The 18981-nt window shown below is 30.3% G+C and overlaps 1 protein-coding gene across 1 annotated transcript in view; it reads left to right on the plus strand.

Annotated features, from left to right (window-relative positions):
• fwd (phosphatidylinositol 4-kinase beta fwd) overlaps positions 1 to 18981 on the plus strand; it is a 115631-nt gene that overhangs the window by 59254 nt on the left and 37396 nt on the right. The window contains exons 9-14 of the mRNA XM_075359288.1: positions 3010 to 3149; positions 6320 to 6550; positions 7973 to 8164; positions 10650 to 10835; positions 13011 to 13204; positions 14147 to 14365. Coding sequence (XP_075215403.1) covers positions 3010 to 3149; positions 6320 to 6550; positions 7973 to 8164; positions 10650 to 10835; positions 13011 to 13204; positions 14147 to 14365 — 1162 coding nt within the window. The remainder of the gene's footprint in view (positions 1 to 3009; positions 3150 to 6319; positions 6551 to 7972; positions 8165 to 10649; positions 10836 to 13010; positions 13205 to 14146; positions 14366 to 18981) is intronic.

Below are 18981 nucleotides of genomic sequence, written 5' to 3' on the forward strand. Positions count from 1 at the left end.
AGAAGAATGGGAGAATGTTAAAAAGGAAATTCTTAAATCAGCAGAAGCAAACTTAGGCGGAATAAAGAGAACTGGTAGAAAACCTTGGGTTTCAGACGATATATTGCAGCTGATGGATGAACGTAGAAAATATAAGAATGCTAGTGATGAAGAAAGTAAAAGGAACTATCGGCAATTAAGAAATGCTATAAACAGGAAGTGCAAACTGGCGAAAGAAGAGTGGATTAAAGAAAAGTGTTCAGAAGTGGAAAGAGAAATGAACATTGGTAAAATAGAGAGAGCATACAGGAAAGTCAAGGAAAATTTTGGCGTACATAAATTAAAATCTAATAATGTGTTAAACAAAGATGGTACACTAATATATAATACGAAAGGTAAAGTCGATAGATGGGTGGAATATATTGAAGAGTTATACGGAGGAAATGATTTAGAAAATGGTGTTATAGAGGAAGAAGAGGAAGTTGAGGAGGATGAAATGGGAGAAACAATACTGAGATCTGAATTTAAGAGAGCATTAAAAGATTTAAATGGCAGAAAGGCTCCTGGAATAGACGGAATACCTGTAGAATTACTGCGCAGTGCAGGTGAGGAAGCGATTGATAGATTATACAAACTGGTGTGTAATATTTATGAAAAAGGGGAATTTCCATCAGACTTCAAAAAAAGTGTTATAGTAATTATACCAAAGAAAGCAGGGGCAGATAAATGTGAAGAATAGAGAACAATTAGTTTAACTAGTCTTGCATCAAAAATCTTAACTAGAATTCTATACAGAAGAATTGAGAGGAGAGTGGAGGAAGTGTTAGGAGAAGACCAATTTGGTTTCAGGAAAGGTATAGGGACAAGGGAAGCAATTTTAGGCCTCAGATTAATAGTAGAAGGAAGATTAAAGAAAAACAAACCAACATACTTGGCGTTTATAGACCTAGAAAAGGCATTCGATAACGTAGACTGGAATAAAATGTTCAGCATTTTAAAAAAATTAGGGTTCAAATACAGAGATAGAAGAACAATTGCTAACATGTACAGGAACCAAACAGCAACAGTAACAATTGAAGAACATAAGAAAGAAGCCGTAATAAGAAAGGGAGTCGACAATGATGTTCCCTATCTCCATTACTTTTTAATCTTTACATGGAACTAGCAGTTAATGATGTTAAAGAACAATTTAGATTCGGAGTAACAGTACAAGGTGAAAAGATAAAGTTGCTACGATTTGCTGATGATATAGTAATTCTAGCTGAGAGTAAAAAGGATTTAGAAGAAACAATGAACGGCATAGATGAAGTCCTACGCAAGAACTATTGCATGAAAATAAACAAGAACAAAACAAAAGTAATGAAATGTAGTAGAAATAACAATGATGGACCACTGAATGTGAAAATAGGAGGAGAAAAGATTATGGAGGTAGAAGAATTTTGTTATTTAGGAAGTAGAATTACTAAAGATGGACGAAGCAGGAGCGATATAAAATGCCGAATAGCACAAGCGAAACGAGCCTTCAGTAAGAAATATAATTTGTTTACATCAAAAATTAATTTAAATATCAGGAAAAGATTGTTGAAAGTATATGTTTGGAGTGTCGCTTTATATGGAAGTGAAACTTGGACAATCGGAGTATCTGAGAAGAAAAGATACTAGATACTAGATAGATTATTAGCTTTTGAAATGTGGTGCTATAGGAGAATGTTAAAAATCAGATGGGTGGATAAAGTGACAAATGAAGAGGTATTGCGGCAAATAGATGGATGAAGAAAGAAGCATTTGGAAAGATATAGTTAAGAGAAGAGACAGACTTATAGGCCACATACTAAGGCATCCTGGAATAGTCGCTTTAATATTGGAAGGACAGGTAGAAGGAAAAAATTGTGTAGGCAGGCCACGTTTGGAATATGTAAAACAAATTGTTAGGGATGTAGGATGTAGAGGGTATACTGAAATGAAACGACTATCACTAGATAGGGAATCTTGGAGAGCTGCATCAAACCAGTCAAATGACTGAAGACAAAAAAAAAAAAAAGATGCATAGTTCAAATTTGGCAGCAGAGTAATTAGGATATATTTTATTACAAGTAGTGATATATTTTGTATAAGAATACAAAAGTTTTGATGAAACAAAGAATTTTCATTAAAAATGAAATACACTGTAGTGAAGTGGTGAAGATGTTTTGGGAGGAGGCTACATCAAACTAAGGGTTTATGGGGTTTGCTCTGAAATTTTAATGAAAGGACATCACTGATGACTCACTATGCTCAGATGTATCATTGGTGAAGAAATATAGATATACGATTATAATATTGAAACAATTTTTCACCACAATAATGCTCCAGCTTTCACACTTCATTATTAATTGATTATTTAGTCAAAAATAACACCATACACTAACACTGCAGCCTTCATATTATCTAGATACAGTATCCTGCAACATCTGATTCCCATTGATTACATTAAAACGAAAATGATTTGGTGCAATAGATGAAATAAGAAAGATTACAAAGTAAAATTAAGGCTATACCAAAAATTGCTTTCCACAAATGTTTTGAGGATTAGAAGAAATGCTTTTGTAAGTGTGTTACATCTCTGGAGGAAAACTGTGAAGGGGACAATATCAATTTATTTATTCTTCAAGAAGAATAAGTAAATTCTTTTTGTTAAAAATAATAATTTTAAATATTTTATTATCACACTTCCTTTATGCCTATTATGAATACTGTTTTTATATTTGCTATTTATATTGTAATATGTGTATAATTTGATATAATTATTATAAGAATTTGATATATAATACAATATAACTGTAAGCATTTAACTCATGTCATAAACACCATTGTATTTTTATATTGACCCTATTTTTATCAATGTTTTTTTTTTTATTTTATTATTTTTATTAATTTATTATTTTTTTCTTGTTAAAAATAAATAAATTGTAAGTAAAATTATTAAAGCATTACTTTTCCTATGCTTTTACTCCTTTAATTTGTCTAATGGTAATTAATTCTTATTTATAGTGTCTGAAATCAGCCAACTACATACCACATTAGGAGATTTGAGCTCAGGTCGAGCTTTTGAAAGTGGTTGTACGTGTTTTGAATCCTGCCAAGGTGTGGTCAATGACTTAAGAGGAAAACGTACAGACTGTACCTGCGGTGTATGTATTGTCTATCAATTATTATTTTTATCTTCCAAAATGTTTTCACCTATTTTTTCTTTGTCATGTCTAACATATATTAAAGAAACAGTATTGTGATATAGCATATGTTTAATTTCATTTAAATTTTTTATTCTGGTAGTCCAAAAAGTTGAAAAAAAAAATGTTTAACTATTGAGTTGATGTTTTTTTAACCTTGATGTGATATCAGGGGATGATTCTTGATATATATATATATATATATATATATATTTATCCAAAACTTTAGCTCCTTAAAACAAAATAAAAATATAAAATAAATGGGTTTTCTTATAAATAGCTCAAATTTTAAATAGTTATAAAAGTCGCAGTCCAGCAACACACAGTCTATGGTAGTTTGTCTCTGTTTTTTTTTTTTTTTTTATGGAATCTCATATAATATAATTAAAGATAATAACATTTACATAATTTTTTTAAGTTACAATTTTGAACATCAAATTTAATCAACGTTTTCAAAGGATATTTTTATAAAACAATTTCTGCATCCGATCTGTGCAGGCTACAAATATTGTTGATTGTGTATGTTCATGTAACACAGTTAGCTTGAATATTGTTTTGTGGTTTATTTATTCTGCTCTAGAAATGTGTTTATTTATCATTTCACTAAAAAGCATTTTCTTTCTTCTAAAAAGCAGGTTTTACAAGAGATTGCAGAGAAGTGTGTACAATATTTACTAGTTTTTGCATCTTAGCATTATTAAAGAACCTAATGTAACTTAAAATATATATTATTATGTTAAATATATATTAAATATATATTATATATTATTATGACAGCCACTCAAGATTTTTTATTTTTTATTTAAGTTTGTTTGCTTTATAATTGACAGACATTTGGTTAATCATTTTTCACAGTAACAGAACATTTACCATTATGACAGATTGGCTAATAAAAAACAATTAGAAACCTCTCTGACCTTCAGCTATTTAATCATTATGGTTCTTTAGAAATTCAGTCATTCTTTAAGAGATCTGTACAAGAAAAAATCAAATCAAGGGATGTTATAGGTTATTGCTCATCCCCAAGTCATTGATAATGGCACCTGCATTAATAGCAGAATAAATAAAAACTTTGTACACATATAATATCATTCATTCATACGAGGTCTGTAAATAAGGTAATATGAGACTGCTTCAGAAAAACCTTTTATTTGCAGTCCAATTATACATGGACTCACCTCTGAAATAGTTCTCTAGGGAAGCTATGCAAAGCTTCAAACGGTTTTCCCACTCTTCATAGCAGTGTTGGAATTCAGAAACCAGAATATCCTTCAGTCTAAACTTTTTTTTTAATGTTTTCTACTGTCCAAAATGTCCGTTGAGGTGTTTTTTTAGAGTTTGGAACAGGAAAAAGTCGCAGGGACTCAAGTCAGGTGAATAAGGTGGTTGAGGAACTACAGGAATGTTTTTCTTTGTCAAAAACTCATTAATTGAAAGTGCAGTGTGACAAGGTGTATTGTCATGATGTAGCATCCAGTTGTCTTGATGGCTGGTCTCACGTGAGCAACTCTTTTCCGCAGTCTTTCAAGAATTTCTCGGTAAACATATTGATTTACAATCTGTTCTGTAGCCAAAAACTCTTTATAGATAATGCAGTGGCATAGACCATAATGCCAATCATTAGTAATGTGACTAACGAAGAAACAAATTAGCTTAGTTTTGATTTACTCATTTTTGCTTTTTTGGGATGTGGTGAGTTTAAAGTGTGCCACTCCTTGCTCTGGTGTTTTGTTTCTGGGCCATACTCAAATATCCAAGATTCATTACCAAATAAATTTTTTTTAGAAAATCAGGATCAGTTTCAATTCGCCCTAGAAGATCACAGCACACTTCCACCCTGTTGTTTTTCTGTTCAACAGTGAGGTTTTTGGGACCAATTTTGCACAAACTTTTTTCATGTCCAATTCATTTGTCAAAATTTGATGTACTGTGGTATGGTTCAAATTCAATTGTTCTGCAATCATTCTGACAGTTAATTGCCAGTCGTACCACATATCAAGTCTCTGATTCCCTCAACATTGTCGTAATGTTTTGATGTTAATGGTCTTCCAGAGCATGGATCGTCTGCAACTGATTCCTGATCATCTGAAAATGCTTTAAACCACCTAAAAACTTGGGCTTGTGACAGAGTGTCATCTCCGTATGCCCTTTTCAATTTTGAAAAAGTTTCAGTAGCACCGAGTAACACAAAACTTCATTGCACATTGTTGGTCATAATTAGTATCACTCATTTTTATAATGCACAATAAAAACTCAGTTCACAAAAAGTTTGTTTATATCTCACATGGCAACAACAGACTAAAAATTAATACCTAATACAAATCAGTAGCCGTTCATATGTTTATTAGTAAATTTGCCACTTTGGCTGCCAAAAAAAGCTAGTCTCATTACTTTATTTACAGACCTCGTATTGCTTAGGTTTCTAATCTAAGAAACCTAGATACTTCTTCGGTGTCTAATTTTTCTTAGATTTCAATATCACGATTGGTAGTAAAGGATAGATATTTATAGCAGTTTTAGTAACAATGTAAATGGTTAAATCTATTGTGGCCAATCAGTTGTACAGTTAGGATTTTGTTGGGTGATAAGCAGGACCTAACCAGTGATTTAGACATTAAAATGTAGATGTAGACATTAAAATGTGATTTGCAATTATAGAAAAATATAGCATGTTCTAGTGTTTTGCTGAATGAATTGGATTTTGTGATATGGCAAGTTTTACACATTCTTTTTTCTCAGGACACAAGCAGTTTTCATTTGCCCAGCCCTCTTCACATAATACATTGAACCAGTATCATTCAGCTACCTTAACTGTGACAGAATAATCTTATTCTGTTCCTCTGCTTTGGACACCAAAGTATTGTAGAAATCTCTGAATTTGTACTAATTTTTTACTGCAAACACAAAATATGAAATAGTCTACTTTACCATTTCATTTACTAAATCCCAAATATATAAGAACATTAAAATAATTAGCCAATATCTAAACTGCTATGTTCCAATGCCTTACTTTTATACAGAATATATGAACTTCCTCTATTTCAAGATATTTGTTGATAAATAAACATTTTCTTATTTGTACTTAAAATTTGGGGGGAGAAAATTATTTTAAATTCTTTGCTTTTTTTTAGGCTCCTAGACTTGCTTCAGAATTAGAATTTATTAAGTGTTTAATTAACATTAGTAAAGTATTAAGTACACTGTGTAGTAAAGAGGCCAAGACAACACGATTAATAGCTGAATTAAGCACTTTAAATCTAAACCTTCCGGCTAGAGTTTGGTTACCAGTTCACAGCCATCATCCTCATCATATTGTTAGAATACCTCCACAAGCTGCTGCTGTTCTTAATTCTAAAGATAAGGTAAGTTTGTGAAATTTGATTAATATCTTTTCTTTTTGATTTTCAGTTATATTTTTATCAATTATTAGAAACCCCAAAAAGCTGGAGTTTGAGCGATACATTTTTGAGGTTTGGCTTAAATATATTTTGTTAAATTAGCAATAAACAAATAATAATTTGTCTTTAAATTTGTAGACATGAGGTTTTGATTCTGAGAAACTTGATGTATGTAAATTAATATGAGAACAAATAAAAATTAAAGCAATTTGACTTTTATTTCAAAGAAAACAAACCAAAATTATTTTTTTTTAATTTTTGCAGAAAACTTATAGAAACAATATTATTAAGTATTGGTGAAAAAGAATGAAAGATTAAATAAAAAACCAGTTTAATTTAATGCGTGCTTCAGTTTAATTAAATATTTTCTAAGTAGATTTCTGTTGTGCAAGAAAAAAGATAGTGATCAGAATTTTGCAGTGCCACTGAAGTTATATGAAATAATCCTGATATAATCACAGAACCACCCAAGGAATTTTAGATCAAGCAGTGAACATTGTATAAATAGTGACAAACCACATTTTGGCAATTTATATAATCATATGTTAGTAACATGTTTAATTTTTATTTTTCATGTATTGTGAATAATTAATTGTATTTTTACGGTTTCCCCTCCCCCAATATTACAAAATTTTTGGTTATCTCCAAAATTATAATATTTTTTGTTATGTTTTAGTCATTTTAAAATAAAAGCCAAACTTCTTAAATTTGTTTAACTTAATAACTTTCTTTTTGCTACTTAAATTAAACAAAATTTAAAAACTTAAATTATACTTTAATGCAGTCTGAAGTAAGTAATTACCAAGTGAACTATTAACTATAAATTGGTTTTTCTTTATTTTAATAATTATCAAATCAGATTTTTATTTAATTAAAGTAAGTACATAAAAGTGAAGTTAATGAAACTGAATAATACTATATGCATTTCGTTTTCTAATTATATAATGGTTCATTATGGGTGTAAGATTAACCCAGTTAGTCGGTTGCCCCTTCAAAGGCAAGGCAAAGCATCTAAAACAGTATAGATAATTAAATCCTCAGTGACGAATAAGATGTATTCCAGTTGCATGTGAGTATGAAAAAAAGTCATAAATCGCTGAAAAAATTATTTTTAATGATTTTAGAACAGTTTTTATTTATGAATTTATTCAAATAACCATTTAACTATTTATTTTATTTGTGAAATAGTTAAAATTACATTTATTAATATGTCTTATGTTTATAATTTTAAATTAACTTTTATTTTATTAATTTTTCATTATTATTTAAACCAATAGTTTAGCCCACATTTTCTCATAAAAAACAAAATTTTATTATAATTAGTAAAACAATCTAAATAATTATGAAATTTTATATTTTTTAATTTATTCATTTTTTTATTGATAGGCTCCATATATCGTATATGTTGAAGTTATTGAAGTTGAAGATATGGAGACTTCACCAATTGTATCCCGAGCAATAAATTCATTGAGACCTACAAGAAGTGAAGAAAATCTTGCTGCTGTATGCCATACTGAATCAGATGACAATCCTCCTCCTGACAGTTGGTCACAAGAAGATGATGATATTTCACAACAGGTAAACTGTTACGTTTTTGTTATTCATTGTTCAGTGTCTATATTTTTCTAATATTGTCCTTGAAATAGTGTGAATTTGCAATGGGTTATCAATCTGAATCTAGTTTTTCATCCCTCGAATTCCTATTGTTTTCAACGTAAAAAATGTCTGATAATTTAAGGTTTTATTACTTAATGGGAAGTTTTAATCCAGTAATAAAAACAGTCTGTATATAATGTGTTGAAGAACAACATTTTTATAAAAGAGTTTCCTAAGGTATTGTTTCTATCGCATATAGTTGGACCCAAAAACAATCATTAATATGGTGAAAAACTGATAGTTACACCTATGCAACATTGTTATGTTTGAATGTTTTAGACTAGTCTTATATATTTATTGAAATAAAGAGATTTTAGTTGTTTATCATTACACTTCAGACATTAAGATTATAAATAAGACATTAATTGTAAAAATATGGACAAATTGCTGTACTTAACTTAATGAAGTGTGTTTGGATAATATAGAATTAGAACTTTCCTTCCTGTTAAAAAGGTTATCAGTTCAATACCAGCTAGAATTTTAATACCATCAGCTGTTTGATACACTTTTAGGTCATGTTATTTTCTTGTATCCAATTAATATAACAATCCCAAATGGAATACAGAAATGAAAACTAGTTGTAAGTTCACTCATTGAATAAAAAAAAGATGCAGCTGTCTAACAGGTTTTGAATCAGTACAACTGTACAAGGTATCCAGGGACTTCCAGAAGTTTTCAGAATCAGAATCAATGAAGTCAAACATATTAAAGGTCTTATAATCTAATTGAGGAACTGTTAAGAAGGATACCAATTCTATAAATCAATATTCATTGATTTATTATATTTATGGGGAGTTGCAGCTTGTCTATTGAAATCAGAGCAAGCTTCCCCTCAGTGGCAGTTGGGCCCCCACTACAGCGTGGCAGTGGTGGCCCTCAGAGCCCTGCAGTGTCAGGTCGGCATTGGTTGTCTTTTGCTGGCGCAGTCAATGCGGTTCTTCCTAAGCGATCCCGTGCTGGGCCTGCTTCTGCAGCCAGGACAATTGAAGCCCAGCAAGCTGGAACGGGAAGGTAGAATTCACGTTCAGCGGGTCGGCCAGGCCTGCTGCTCCAGTAGGGATGTTGGCATCTATTGGAAGGTCCCATGTTGAGGCGGCCAGGGAACTTCTGTCTTCTTTCATCTTCTTCTTCTTGATCTTCTCCAGGTGGTGGTCGACGATGAATTAAAAATTCACTTGTGCACACTTTTATTGGAGCCTAAGAGTGGTGGGGCTGCAACGCTGCTATGGTAGGAAAACTGCGCGGTGGGAGTGAGAGTTGTATCAGCACATATGTGTACTATACTCCCACTGACATCTGAGCTGCTACCATTGCCATTCGCCGATATTAAGTTAAACATATATGTGGTAACAATATATATATGTAGTAGTGGAGATTTGCTGGTTGAAGCACAAATTTTAATAAATTTTGAACTGTGAGTGTGTTTTTTACTGTGTGAGCTGGGTTTTAACTGAATGATTATGAATATCTAAAAACCAATTACTATTGTTTGAAATTCCAAGTTCCAAGGGTTAAAATTAATTTTTGAATTTTTTTGAAACCCTATTTTTTTTTATTTCTCGGTAACAAATGAGGAAATCAAACTGATTTTTGTTGAGTGTAATCTTCATGTCAATAAACCAATTTCTAGATTTTTGAAGTCAATCTTTAAAGGGAATGAGGAAAGTAAAGCAAATGTTGAACAATGATTGTAAGTTTTCCGAATCCCAAATGTAGTAAACGAGGTAGTCAGTAGATTTGGGCTTGCAAATACTCTTCAGATAAATATTTAAAATCTTTTTTCAGGTTTTTTTAAGAGGTGCGAAGGTATATGGATCTGTGGCTCAACAAACACACTCACTGCCATCGTTATTGTATTGTGACTGGCTGTACCTGTGTCCAGTTACTTGACTAAAAAAATATAAAATGAAAAGATTAACTGCTTCAGAAAACACAAGTAACCATATAGTACAGGTAAAGCTACAACGGGGAGCTAGTAATTTATAAAATAGAGTCTATATGATGAAATATTTAAAAAAAATCCAATGAAGAACACATAGATTTTGACACCTTGTACTTGATTTCAATTTAGTTACCACCCTTTGGATGGAAATATCATCTACTATGGATTATCCAGGCCTAAAACTAGCTTGGAACTCATTCAAAATATTGTTACTTGGACACCATATCATCAGTTTATCAAAATTATCTTGAAAATTATTTTCCAACCATATTTCTGAATGATATCCTATGATAATTATAAACATCACTTAAATCACCTATTTTTTTCTGTGAAGCAGAAAGATAATAAAAGTTTTAAAACAATGAGTTTTATTTGTAAAATCTGGTTGAACAAATATCAATAACTGAAGTATGTGTCAATGGATTAAGTTTCTTCTATATATGAAGTGTGTTTTGTAATTTGCAGTATCTTCGACTACATAAACCTGTTGTGGATAGAGATACAATATCACAGTTATCACAAGAATCATCAGACTCGCGTGAACCTCCTGTTTTTGCTGCTGGTGATATTAGAAGACGACTTTCTGAATCACTTCATGATCCTCGGCCTTTCACTCATGATCCAGATGATCCTTCTGCTGCAGCTCTTAAGGTAATATGCTTTATTATGTGAAATAGAGTATGGTGATGCTGGTCACTATTATAGTTTCAATATGAAGTTTTGAAGGCTAGCTACATGAACTTTTTTGAATATGTCTTGTGATCTTGAGTTTGTTGAGTATCATATTGGAAGATCAGTCATTTTTCCATCAAACCTGATTTTAAGTTTACAATACCTTTGTTCATAAGGAATGAGAAATAAATGAGTTAGATGTGGCCCTGCACAAAAGATTGTCATGGTTTACATTTGCTGATTTTAAATTAGTGTTATTTTAACTCTTTTGACTGTTTCATTGCATAATGTTATTCAGAAAGCCAATATTTTATTTTGAAACATTTCATCATGTACTGTCTGTTTTGTAGGAAAATCATTGTAGTAGTGTTCTACTACAACGATATACTGTAAAAGTGAGTTTTGTTTTATTTCATTTTTGAGTTAAGTGTAAACCTGTTATCTAAATTTTTCCTCATGTTGTAAACTTATTTTTATATTATACAGAAATATGTTATATTTATTTCACTCTACTAACTAAACTTTTATTTCCAATACAGTCTCTGCTGGTTTTGTAAAAATAATTTTTGTGATGAGAAATAAATTTTGTAGTATGATTTCTTAAGCCTGACTAGGATTCAAGCCAAACATCTTCCTACACACATATTGATTATGTACGTATGTATATGAATTACGTTTTATGAACAAATGATAGTTTTTTTATACATTATAAAATTTTATGTATTATAGGTTAGTTGTTGGAAGTTGTAGGTGGGGGGGGGGGATTGCTTCTCCAAACAAGAATTAACATAGAAATTTTTTTTTTTCATTTTTCATTCATTACATTATCTGTTTCAGTGTCATTTAAAACCTCAATATACCCTAGAAAATAATTTCGGTATTTTTTTATTTAATATCTTTTGTACAGCCTTTTTATGAATGTTTAACAGTTTTAACATATATTAGCAAGTAATATTGAATCAAATTTAATCATTTTATATTTTTATAAGTTTTAAGTTGTTAAATTCTAATTTCGTTATAAGAAATTAACTCATTGCTTACTGTGTTGAAAAAATTATTTTTGTTGTTCTTTTCTGTTTGAATAATTAGGTTGTGTCTATTCAATTTTTATTATAAATTACCCAAGTACCACTTTGTATTAGCTACTCATCTTGTAGCTTCCTACTACTTAAACCAATTTTTATAAATCAACTTAGTATGCTTTTCTGCCTTGTGTTTTCTCATTTATCTGTCCGTACTTTTCTCCCATATTATGTCTCATTCACTAATTCACATTTTGTATCTCCTTTCCCACATTTTAGCAAGTTTATTTTTCCCCCTATCCTCTTGTCATTATATGGCCAACTTCTTGAATATTCCTCTATCGTGCCCCAATTTTGAATGTCAATTCAATTGTAAAGAAAATGAATATAATCTCTATGTTATCATCTCTCCTTGCTTTTCTTTTCCTTCTAAATGCACAAAAAGTACAGTTTCATTTTTCTATCTCCACTTTGCCATCAGTTTGGTTGTGTCCTATGTCTCAAATCATGTTTTACTTCTTTTCTGTTTATACTTTTCTCCATTCATTACATCCATATCCAACGCATAGTTGGGTTTTCCAAATTGATATTTTTTACATACGAGGATTAGGTTTACAATATGAACTCTGTTTTTCAGGATTGTTAATGTTTTTATTTTCCCTCTAGAAAAAAGAGTATTAAGTTAAAAAAGGAAAAGGAAGGAAAAAGGAATGCTGTAGACCTCAGATCCTCTTAAAGCATCTGGGCTTCAAAAAGAAGGAAAATGTGTCTTAGGATTGTAGGTAAAAATCAGTAAATAATACAGGTAGATAAAACAGTACCATCTTAGAAGAGGTACCATGCTCCACAGCAAAGAAGAGTAGATTAGGCTCTTGAAATGAGACATTTAGATATATTTTTTAGTAGGATTACAGTTTAGATAGCGGTTTGAGATAGCGATAGTTATATAGAAGGAATCAGGAATCCCACTATTAAGCTTAGTCGTGCAAGTTGCATTCTTTAGTGTTGATGAATTGCTACTCTTTCAATAAGGTATATAGAATAAAAAAAATATCTTTCTTGTTGTTTTAATAATGGAATTTTAAAAAAAATGATATTTGTATATCTTTTTAAATCATTTTTTTTCTTAAAGGAACCTTGGGAAGAAAAAGAGAGAAGGATAAGAGAAGCTTCTCCTTATGGTCATTTATCTTCTTGGCGGTTAATGTCTGTGATAGTCAAATGTGAAGATGACCTACGACAAGAATTACTTGCTTCACAGTTGCTTACTATGTTACAACGGATATGGCAACAGGAGAGAGTGCCTCTATGGGTTCATCCTTACAGGTGTATATTTATGTCTTAGTTTTTATGAATCTTTAATTTAAAGTGCTTCTAAATTTTGAAGATGGTAATTTCTTTTTTTTCATTGACCTAAATATTAACAAGCATGTATTAATAAAAAAATTGTTTGAAATTTGATGTTTAATGTAACGTGATTCAACTGTTGGAACTTTATCTTCAGTTCATATTTTCCAGGATGAACTTCCCAACATTTCCATTATTTTGGAACCAACTAGTTTTAAGGAAGTGAAGCAGTTTTTATAATTAACTCCTCCGTGAAAAATAATTCTGTGACCTATTTTCATATACTTTAGCACACCTTGTAGAACAAATATACCCTCCAATATACACGATGTATATTCATCATAACTTCATTGACCTCACCAAGTCTTTGTATTTCATTGTAGTATTTTTGTAATCTATTGTCAATAAAAATAGAAGAAATAGTTTTTTTTTAATTTGTGAAACATCTTAATCTGAATATTTGTAGTGCAATTAGCCTTACAAAATTGGCACACTTTGTTTTGTTTTTGCTGTTATTGGAGATATTATTTCAGTTTATACAAGCTTAATTTAGTATCCCATTGGTCTGCTCGTTTAGCGATGAGTCCCACAGACAGGAATTTTCATTTGAGTTCTATTATCAGCATAAAATATTTAAAGAAAACTAATATACTTGTACATAAAGTACAACAATAGTTGTATTAAGGTTATCTATTAAATAGTATGTTTTGATGCAACCACCTATTCTACAAATTTTGCAGTAAAATAACACATGCTTTTATAAATTTTGCATAGAACATATTATATAATGCATAATATATATTGATTATGTGATTTGTATAGGTTTTGTAGATTTGAAGTGGATTACGGAGTACTAAATCATAACTATGTTACAAATACTTGAGAGAAATATATATAATGTAAATAATTTTTTTTTTTTAGGATTTTAGTGCTTTCATCTGATTCAGGATTGATTGAACCCATATTAAATACAGTCTCTCTTCACCAAATAAAGAAGCATTGTCAGTTATCACTGCTTGAATATTTTAACCAAGAGTATGGTCCAAGTAATTCTGAAGCATTCCTTACTGCACAGAAGAATTTTGTCCAGTCTTGTGCAGCTTACTGTTTGATATGTTATTTAGTTCAAGTTAAGGATAGGTAAGTATCTAAAATAAAAAAAATAAAAAATAAATTTCTTTCATATCCTCAGTTTAAAAAAATATTTAAAAGCTTGTTTTTTAAAGGTATTCCTGAAATTACTAGGGAAATAGAAGTATCTGAAGGAAATGAAGCATTATAAAACTCCTAGACCAGATATAACATCGGATATATTGAAGACAGATAAAAAGGAATACTGGATGAATTGAAAGAATATATAATAGAATTTGCAAGAGAAAATAAATTCCTAATTATTGATTAAAGTCTAGTTAATTTTATTGCATACAAATGTTATCTGCTGAATGTACAAAACTAATAACTAGATCAGACACATATGAACAATATATCAGTGAAAGTAATTCATATAAAAATGTCATGTTCTTTGAAATGCAGGATAACCAGTAGAGTAGTAGGTAATATTTTCTTAACTAACAATCTGCAAAATCAATCAAATTAACCAAGTTTTTAACTCCACAAAATAGTATTTCATGATTTAGAGAAAGAAGGAATTAACACTACATACAGATATTACAAAATATAGAATGGAGTAGTAGACAAAGTAATATCGCTCTGAGTTATGAAACAAAGAAATCCTGTTTCTCCATGCTATTTTCCTTGATGTCAGAACATATTAAAGAGTTGGATTGGGAAGATAAGGAAATAAAAACTCTTAATTAGAAACTTGCTCATCCTTGTTTTGCAGATGCGACTGTAATTTCATCAAATGATTTCTATGAATAGGAAATAAACTAACTTTAAAAACATAACAGATCAGCAGGACTGAATATCAATGTAACAAAAACAATAAAACAAAAAAGTTAATGACTGATCATGAGATATGCAGGAGGTTTATATAAACAATTTTAACAATTCAGGGGATGTTGCCTACAACAAAAGAAAAGATCTTATATCAAGATACGTTCAGAAATGCTTTGTTTACCATTTTAGCTGTCTAACATTTTGTATCTTTAACATAAGAATTTATTTCTCAGAAATGGTTAATCATATCGAGCTGAAATTTCTTATACTGTTATGGTACCTATCAGCAGGGGCTCAGAAAATGTTTTAGCTCACCAAATCTCCCCAGAACACTTTTTTCACATTTCCCCAATCGCACTTTGCGATATTATCTGCATTCATATAGCTAATATTGTAACTTCCTGTTCAATATGTACTAAGATACTAGATATTGATTTGAAAGAAAAAACTTGATATTTGTACAAATTCTGTTAGCTTTGCCTATGTTGTGTTGGTAATATGTGTGACTAACACATATGTGTTGGTAATAATGATTGTTAGACATACTTCCAGCTTCCTTCTGTTAATACTGATTACTATACACTGTAATGTGTAATTTATTTTTATGTAAGTAATGACAATTTGATTTTGGAAACAACCTTGTTTAAGTACTTAAATTTGATTTTACAGCAAAAATAAAACTTAAAATTATCTATGAAGATCTCATATATTTTATAAAATATCAAGAACTGATAGGTACGTATATATGTATAAGCTATTATTCTTTTTACATGTGTTCTATCCAGTCCTCTGTCTACAGGTTTTTTTGGAAAACTATCATTCAGAAATGGAAGTCTTCTCTTATCTGAATATAACCATTATATTATATGGTCAATAACCATAGAGGTTTTTCTAAATCTTAAGCCAAGAGGCAGCTGAATATCTGGTAAAATGGTATTTTCCTCCTTTAAAGTGTCTGTCTAAAGCATCTTTCAGTAAATTAGAGGCATTGTGTATAAATTTAATATTCCTGTTATGAAGGTGGTTTTCTATTACAGACCCAACTGACACCCACTGCTTCATTACAAACTTTTAAACAGTTTTCTAACAAGAAAATTATTTCAGTAATTTAATTGTATACCTCACTGAAAATGCCTCCAGAATAAATCTGTTGTCCTGGACAAGCAGAGATGGCTTCTTAAGTTGACCTTTTCATGAGTCTTTAAAGAAATCAAATTGTAAAAATTTGCTTTTTAATGTTTTCAGCTGTCTTAATAGAACTTCATGATTGAAAGTTCATCCTCCATTTTTATTGATCCACTCTATTAGTTTGATAATACACTGATCAATTTCATATCCATTTTCTTCTAAACGAGTGCTACTAAAACACAGCCACATATCTTTCACGATACTTGGTTCTTCGATTCTATTTTCCAGATTCCCTAGAATCAGCGCACACAGGTTTTCTAGATCTCTTCTTGGTTTTTTGAAACCCTGTTTGTTGACAATCATTCGCTTCATTTGTTTCTTCATCCTGTAACTCTTGGTCTCTTTTTGTTTGGGTTTAACTGGATGTATTATAGCTTTTTTCCATTATTAGACAGTTTTTAAACATTGTTTTGTAAACAGTTCAATGCTTTTAATAGAAATGGAAAATTTTCCATTAGATTTCCACTTTTCAGTTCAGTTTTCATGTTTTAAGTCTGATTTTTAGCAAACCATAATAATCAAAAACAGTCCAAATACAGATCTTGACACTTTGAGCTGTACAACTGAACTTGGTCAGTTCTTCAAGAACATCAGTTGTTTCAAAAAGTTGATAATTAAAGTCAGGATTTGAAGATTGCTTTAAATTCCTTGAATATTCTTTTGCTTCAGTGTTATTACCATTTTTTTTACTCTCTGTTTTCTTGATCGTAAAAAATAAGACAAAATCCTTTCATAGGTCTTGTACACTCTTAATTCGCTTTGGACAAATTTAGTTTGCTGAAATGATTTTGGGTTCATGAATTCAATGCCTAATTCTTCGGCTATGCTAATTAGTTCTTCAAACCCGATCCCCCAATTGTAATTTTTCATCAGGTTACCTGTACCTGATTGCTCAGCCAATTACACCCTTTTTATTTCCTGACATCATTTATTACACACATTAATGTGTGAGCTATGTCCCAAATAGGTATTAAAAAATCTAAATCAATGGTTTGACATAATTCAGCAATTCTCTTAGGGACTCCCAATACAAAATACTGGCCATCAAATGCCATGCCATTCAGTTGTTTGTCAACATTTATTTTAAACTTATCTAAGCAAATTTATTTTTTTCTGTAAGAGTAGTCCCTTTATGTGAAGTGCTACAAGAGGAGATAATAATAATCCAAGTCTGCACTCCATTGACCAGAGTAATAAGACATGTTATTTGATATGTTCGGTGAAGCTAGTAATTAATATCTGTCTACTGTGATAGATATCAAGGGTAACTGGTTAGTGATGGGGTTTTTAGCACTCAAAAATTCAGATATTTTTTTATTCATAGTTAATATGTTTTGCCTGAATTCTCTGAAAAATTCTCTTGAATGATTAAGTTCACCAACATCTGCTTTATTTAATAGTTCTAAACTCAATGTTCTTTCAAAATAATTACCCCCCTTGCCTTCTTTTATAATATTATATGCGGTTCTTGCGACACTTGTCAAATTTTTTCATGATCTTTCTTCATTTCTAACAACACTCTTTTGTTCAGAAAAATTTGAAATTCAAAGCTCCATTTGTGGATATCAGAATTTATAAATGGTCAATTAAATGAGTTTTTAAATTACTAAATTGTATACTCTGATTACTCTGTATCATGTGATATTCGTTTAACAATGTGAATATCCCCCAAACTTACTGATTTTTAGGTCTATAACATTTTTGGGGATATGTTTGTAGTTTGATATACATTGCTTACATAAAACTTTGTCATTTTCTTCTGTTAAACATGGCATTAATTGATAGATTTCATTAAGAGATTTACTTACCCTGATAAGTTTTATTTTAGTATCAAACTCTTCAGATAATTCTTGTGTCGCTTTCATTGTAGGTTTTTTTTTAAATTTTTCCTGCTTAATTACAAGGAGTACAGTATCAAAATTTTCATTTAGATTTTTTAAAGCTGATACTTTGTCAGATAACTGCCCTTCATAATTGCTTTCACTTCTTTTAAAAAAAGCTGCATCAAAAGATTTTGAGCAAGGTTTTGATAGTTCTATAGGATGGTTGACTGGTTGTTCATCAACCTTTATTTTATTTTATTTTAGATTGTTCATCATCAGATCCGCAAGATTTAAAATTTTCCTCTGATTTTTCAGGACCTGTTGGTACAGGTTCAGGTTCAATACTACTTGTCACATTTAATGGTTTGAAAAATCCAGAAGTGCTTTCTTGTTCATTTGTTCTGGGTTTTTACCGGGATGTTTCAATGAGATATGTTTGTCTCTTCTTCCTCACCACTGAAAAAACTGACATGTTATTTACTTTTGAAAGTTGACATTGTGCACTTAAAGAAATAGACTATATTTTACAGTATTATGGTATAGGTAATTACACTGAATTACAAGTAAATACTAATGATAATAATTGCACACACTGTCAATGAAGTGAAAATTGAAAATATATAGGTAGGTAGGTAGGTAGGTACCTAATTAAACTAAATATTTACAACATAGTATTTTATCACTTAATTAAAAAAAAAAAATACAACTTCATTATTACTATTTTTATAATGTTCAGAAGTGTTACCTAAACTATTACTTAAGTGGTAAATATAAAGTTAAATGTTGTGTTTAATTAGTTTTAGTTCCAATTACCTACTTCAGTCATTACTGAAAATATTACAAAAC

The sequence above is a fragment of the Lycorma delicatula genome, chromosome 1, assembly GCF_047948215.1.
Source record: "Lycorma delicatula isolate Av1 chromosome 1, ASM4794821v1, whole genome shotgun sequence".
In the NCBI taxonomy this organism is placed as follows: Eukaryota; Metazoa; Arthropoda; class Insecta; order Hemiptera; family Fulgoridae; genus Lycorma; species Lycorma delicatula.